This window comes from Mandrillus leucophaeus, unplaced genomic scaffold (assembly GCF_000951045.1).
Source record: "Mandrillus leucophaeus isolate KB7577 unplaced genomic scaffold, Mleu.le_1.0 Scaffold315, whole genome shotgun sequence".
NCBI classification, from domain to species: domain Eukaryota; kingdom Metazoa; phylum Chordata; class Mammalia; order Primates; family Cercopithecidae; genus Mandrillus; species Mandrillus leucophaeus.
In genome coordinates, this window is record NW_012103310.1 from 1,463,026 (window position 1) to 1,469,464 (window position 6,439).

The following is a 6,439-nucleotide window of genomic DNA, read 5'->3' on the forward strand; positions in this document are numbered from 1 at the left end:
TTAATGGGTAAACAAACTGCTTTTTCTTCTGTGATTTGTGCAGTGGGGTCTCCTTTTGGATCTTCATTTTTAGGAACGGTGAGGAATACAGCATACATACTTGCAGTTGCTGCCCTTTTGAATGGCGCACACATGTATAGCAAGGAGTGAGATTTTAGGCTTAATGTCTAGCCTTGCCTCTCCAATCTTTATGGAACTTTGGTGATTTACATTTATTCCCATGTCACTAAAATATGAATTCAAATTATAATGCGTATTCAAATTGCAAAGTTTTTCTTAGTTTAAGGGTACATGATAGCAATTTTGTTTTATTTTTTTGTTCCTTATGTTATTCCTTTTGCATTTAACCTATTGTTATCTCTCCCAGTAATTTTATCTAGTTATATTCAAATATATGTTAGGCAGGAGTACAGTTAACAATTGAAATATTTATTTCTTGCTTAGAATTAAGGTTTGTTTCAGAGCAGGATGGCAGTTGTTAAAATCTGGTAGTGATCAGAATATTGATTGTGTGTTCTTAAGTGTCTAATTGTTCTACTCCCAAACAATTTATTTTAAATGATAGCTAGTGTTTTTCATATATATTGTTAAAACTTAAAAATGCTCTCTGTTTAGTCTGGAGAGCAAGTGAGGCTTAGTGCCATGTAGTGTAAAATGAGCCACCTTTGTCACAGGCAACAGAAGAGGTGTTGCAATTAAGATGGTAAAGCAGTACATTTTCATTTTTCACTTTAAAAGTGTGCTGCTGAGAAAGGAATATGATGAATAAGGGTAGTTTGGGTATTGATTTAAACATTTTATCATTAGTTATAAAATATTACTATGAACTTGGCATCTTAAGTTTTAAATTAAAAATATGTAGATTTGGGTTACTGAAATAGAATTTCTTTTTTCCAGGATTTTGCTAATATAATGAAAATGTTGAGAAGCTTAATTCAAGATGGCTATACGGCCTTATTGGAACAGCGTTGCCGCAGTGCCGCACAGGCCTTTACAGAGTTGCTGAACGGTTTAGATCCTCAAAAAATAAAGGTAAATTTGCCATATCATAACTTGTTTATCAGTGCTAATGCACCTCAGATGAATGCAGAAGAGAACCAAGGCCTTAACTCTTTGTAGTCATATACCTAAGACCTTGCTGAGATTGGCTGAATCTACTTCAGGTTGTGGGAAGCAGGTAGTGCTCCAATTCAGACTTCACGAGTATGCTCAATAGGTGATCCATGTTTATACTCTCTCCTTGACTGTAGTTTAGGGTCATTAGAACTGACTTTTCCTCTAAATCAAGGATTTCAACTCATTTTAGTCACACCTTTTCACCCAGGAAGAAAGTATAGGCACACCTCATTTCATTATGTTTTGCTTTATTGCACTTTGCAGACAATGCATTTTTTACAAATTGACGATTTGTGGCAATCCTATGTCAAGCAGGTCTGTCGGTACCAGTCTTCCGAAAGCATGTGCTCACCTTGTGTCTCTGTGTCACATTTTGGTAATTCTCACAATATGTCATACTTTTTCATTATCATTATCACTATATCTGTGATCAGTGATCTTTGATGTTACTATTGTAATTATTTTGGGGCACTACAACCTGTGCATATATAAGAAAGGGAACTTAATAAATTGTGTGTGTGTGTTCTGAGTGCTCTGCCAACCAGCTGTTATCTCCACCCACTTCTTTAAGTCTCCCTGTTCCCTGAGACATGATGTTGAAATTAGGCCAATTAATGACCCTACAATGGCCTCTAAGTATTCAAGTGAAAGGAAGAGTTGCACGTCTCTCACTTTAAATGAAAAACTAGAATGATTAAGCTTCGTGAGGAAGGCATGTTGAAAGCCAAGACAGGCAGAAAGTTAGTCCTCTTGTGCCAAATAGCCAAACTGTGAATGCAAAGAAAAAGTTTTTGAAGGAAATTAAAAGTGCTACTTTAATGAACACATGAATGACAAGAAAGTGAAACAGCTTTCTTGCCGATGTGGAGAGTCTTAGTGGTCTGGGTGGAAAATCAAACCAGCCATAACATTCTCTTAAGCCAGAGCCTAATCCAGAGCAAGACCATAACTCTTCTCTTCTGTGAAGGCTGAGAGAGGTGAGGAAGTTGCAGAAGAATAGTTTGAAACTAGCAGAAGTTGGTTCATGAGATTTAAGGAAAGAAGCCAATTCCATAACGTAAAAGTGCAAGGTGAAGCAGCAAGTGCTGATGGAGAAGCTGCAGCAAGTTATGGAGAAGATCTAGTGAAGATCATTGATGAAGGTGGCTATGCTAAACAACAGATTGTCAATGGAGACAAAACAACCTTCTGTTGGAAGAAGATGCCGTCTAGGACTTTCATAGCTAGAGAGAAGTCAATGTCTGGTTTCAAAGCTTCAAAAAGGATGAGTTCATTACTCATTAGGGGTTGATGCAGCTGGTGACCTAAGTTGAAGCCAGTGCTCATTTACTTTCCAAAAATCTGCAGGCCCTTGAGAATTATGCTAATTCACTCTGCCTGGAGCCCTAGAAATGGAACAACAAAGCATGAATGACAGCACATCTGTTGACAGCAAGGTTTACTAAGTACTTTAAGCCCACTGTTGAGACCTACTGCTAGAATAAAAGATTCCTTGCCAAATACTACTGCTCATTGACAATGCACCTGCCCAAGAGATTTGGTACGTGTACAAGGAGATGAATGTTGTTTTCATGCCTGGTAGCACATGGATCAAGGAGTCATTTTGACTTTCAAGTCTTATTATTTAAGAAACATATTTTATAAGGCTATAGCTGCCATAGTGATTCCTCTGTTGGATCTGGACAAAGTAAATTGAAAACCTTCTGGAAGGGATCACCACTCTAGATACCATAAAGAACGTTCATGATGCATGTGAGAGATCAAAATATCAACATCAACAGGAGTTTGGAAGAAGTGAATTCCAGTCCTCATGGATGACTTTGGGGGGTTCAGGACGTTAGTGGAGAAAGTCACTGCAGATGTGGTGGAACAAGCAAGAGAATTAGAAATGGAGCCTGAAGATGTGACTGAATTGCTGCATAATTCAGTATAAAACTTGCAGGGATACGGAGTTGCTTCTTACACATGAACAAAAAAAGTCATTTCTTGAAATGGAACCTACTCCTCGTGAAGATGCTGTGAATATTGTTGAAATGAGAAACTTAGTTGATCAAGCAGTGGCAGGATTTGCCACTCCAATTTTGAAAGAAGTTCTAGTGTGGGTAAAATGCTGTCAAAAAGCATCACATGTTACAGAGAAACCTTTTCTGAAAGTAAGAGTCAATCAGTACGACGGACTTCATTGTCGTCTTATTTTAAGAAATTGCTGCAGCACCTTAATTTTCAGGAACTACCACCTTGAACAGTTAGCAGTCATCAATATCAAGGCAAAACCATCCACCAACAAAAATATGTAGATGACGGGTTGATGGGTGCAGCAAACCACCACGGCACGTGTATACCTACGTAACAAACCTGCATGTTCTGCACGTGTATCCCAGAACTTAAAGTATAATTTTTAAAAAAGTTTAAAAAAAGATTATGACTCGGTAAAGCCTCAGATGATCATTAGCATTTGTAGCAATAAAATCTTAAGGTGTATACATTGTTTAATAGACATAATGCTAGTACACACTTAATAAACTACAGTATCGCTTAAACATAACTTTTATATGCACTGGGTAACCCATAAGTTTGTGAGACTCACTTGATTGTGATATTTGCTTTATTGTGATGCTCCAGAGCCGAACCCACAGTATCTCTGAAGTAGCCTATAATAGCTAAGTAAATGTCTTAATCTGCCACTAGTACCCCTTACATGAAAAATAATATGACTTTAATTAGAAATTAATCTATTATGAACCGTGCCTTAAGGAACTCTGAGACAGTGATTCTGTGTTTTAAATAGCAGGATAACTGCTTTATTGGGACAAAAATCTCTTTTCTAATTCGATTTGGCCAATCATACTGATTAGTTTTTATGACAATCATTGATTAGTAAGATTGATTAGCGAGATTCTATTACACTTCTTTTTCTGTTGTGACTAGATGCAGATTGGGCAGAATTATGTTCAGATTTTTAACTGAGGCATTTTTATTGACAGCAATTGAACCTGGCCATGATTAACTATGTCTTGGTTGTCTATGGACTTGCCATTTCTCTCCTTGGAATAGGACAGCCTGAGGTAAGATTTGTAACAGTGGTAATAAACAATTAAAATGATAGTGACATACCTTAGAATAGTTGTTTTCTCATTTTGACCCATTTTCTTCTCTGTACCTTCTGATAATTTTGCCTGAAATGTCTCAGTTTAATTTAGTTTGTGTTTTTAAAGAATATTTAGTTTGTTCCTATTAGAAAAAGGCTTTGCCAGGCAATGAGTGGGAATCTACTTTTTATTTGTATAAAAATTAGGACATAATGTATCATGATAGATTTCAGAAACATAATCTTGGGGGAAAAGCAAGTTGGAGGACATAAACATTGTGATCCCACTTATATATAATTTGGAAAATATACATAATAGTATTATATACTGTTTAAGAATTCTGTGCATCTTGTAAAAAAGTGAAAAAAATATGGATTATGTTTATATAGAATTGAAGATAATGGCTGCCTTTAGTGATGGCAGGAGGGAATGGACGTAGGGAGGTTTCATGTTATGTTGTTTTCCTAGAAAAACACAGGTAACGATAATGTTAATATCTCTTATTTCTAGGTAGAAAGTACTTACGTATTGTATTATTTCTAGATTGCAGGCTTCCTATAACTGCATGTAGTCAGTGTATAGACATGAGCTCCCAGGATTTCCATTAGTCATGCTCCTGCCTTGCTCTCCTGGAATGTTTACCTACCTATACTGTTCGGCATTATAACTTTGCTTTCTGAGGTTTTGAGTTTGCTATAAATGTTGAAATGCTCTAGAATGACCTCAAGTATAATATATAATTTGGGCTCTGTTTTTCCCTGTCTAGATGAAGGTTTAACCCTAACTTGCCACCTAGCGAGGATCTAAGTAGTCTTTTACGTTCTTTTCTCTCCCAGAAGTCGACAGTGCCCAAGGTTCATTTTCCTTGATCTCAATGTCACAGATTAATGTCTCCCATGAATGCTGTCTAATTCTATTTTCCAAGAGACAGTTGGAGACAGAACTTCATGATTTTAATTTTATTCCTGACAGAATAATAATAAATACCATATTTTACCTTATTAGAATTGAAGAAATCATTTATTACATTTGTGATTTAATGTAAAATAGAATGATTTGGGGAAAAAAAAACATGTTATAGTAGAACTTACATGTTTGGAAGAATTTCATCAGAGGACAGCCCTTGCTTCAAACACTTTTAGAATGCCTCTGTTGGAACTGGCCTCAAAGCTCTATTTTGTAGTGACATTTCTTTTTTTCACTCACAGTAGGGTTACCAGTATTTCTTAGAACTGAGTGTCTTTTGGATGTTTTCCAAAAACAAAATTCATTCAACTTAGTGGTTTTTCACTGTTGAGAATATTAAAAAAAGAATGTACTCTAAGTTATGTTAAGTTTTTCCTAAAGAGCTGTTTTTAAGACAGCTTTCATCCATCTTACGCCACAAAAGACTGTGATAACATCATTGGAATGGCATTCCTTCCAAGGGATTAGCACTTAATAGGATCTATGTTATGGTGTGTTTACACCATAATTAGCCTTTTTTAAAAAAACAAAAACAAAAACACGATTTGACTATTTTTAGTATTAGCCAGCACCTGCCAGGCCCTTAGTGTGTACTGGTAAATGCTTGTAGGTTGATTGTCTGATGTGTTCAGCTGGATTGGTTTGGTTGTGTCTCTGACTATCCATATGATCAGAAATTTATGTAATTCCTAAGAAAGCGAAACACAGAGGTATAATTTTGCTACAGGAATTTGGGGGTATGCAGTTGTTATTTTAATATTATTAAAAAAATCAACCTTTAGGTAAAATTTATTTCAGTATTTCTCTTTGTATGTAAGTGATCATTGTTTTCACTGCTATTGAAGGAATTATCTGAAGCTGAAAACCAGTTTAAGAGGATTATTGAACACTACCCCAATGAGGGACTTGACTGCTTGGCCTACTGTGGAATTGGAAAAGTATACTTGAAAAAAAACAGGTTAGTAGAAATGACACTAATTTAAGCTGTAGGCTGGTAACTCATTTAAAATCCAATATGATAATGATCCATTTTCTGGAATTATTTTGATATTTCCTCTGTAGCACACTATCATAATTGTGATTTACTTTGAGGACCTGAATGAAATATCACTATCAATATATATATATTTTTTATTATACTTTAAGTTCTAGGGTACATGTGCACAACGTGCAGGTTTGTTACATATATATACATGTGCCATGTTGGTGTGCTGCACCAATTAACTCGTCATTTACATTAGGTATGTCTCCTAATGCTATCCCTCCCC

The 6,439-nt window shown here is 35.9% G+C and overlaps 1 protein-coding gene across 1 annotated transcript in view; it reads left to right on the forward strand.

Moving 5' to 3' along the window:
• The window catches only part of TTC3 (tetratricopeptide repeat domain 3), a 158,420-nt gene that overhangs the window by 45,799 nt on the left and 106,182 nt on the right, over window positions 1-6,439 (forward strand). The window contains 3 exon segments of the mRNA XM_011987753.1: window positions 898-1,032; window positions 4,101-4,181; window positions 6,017-6,129. Coding sequence (XP_011843143.1) covers window positions 898-1,032; window positions 4,101-4,181; window positions 6,017-6,129 — 329 coding nt within the window.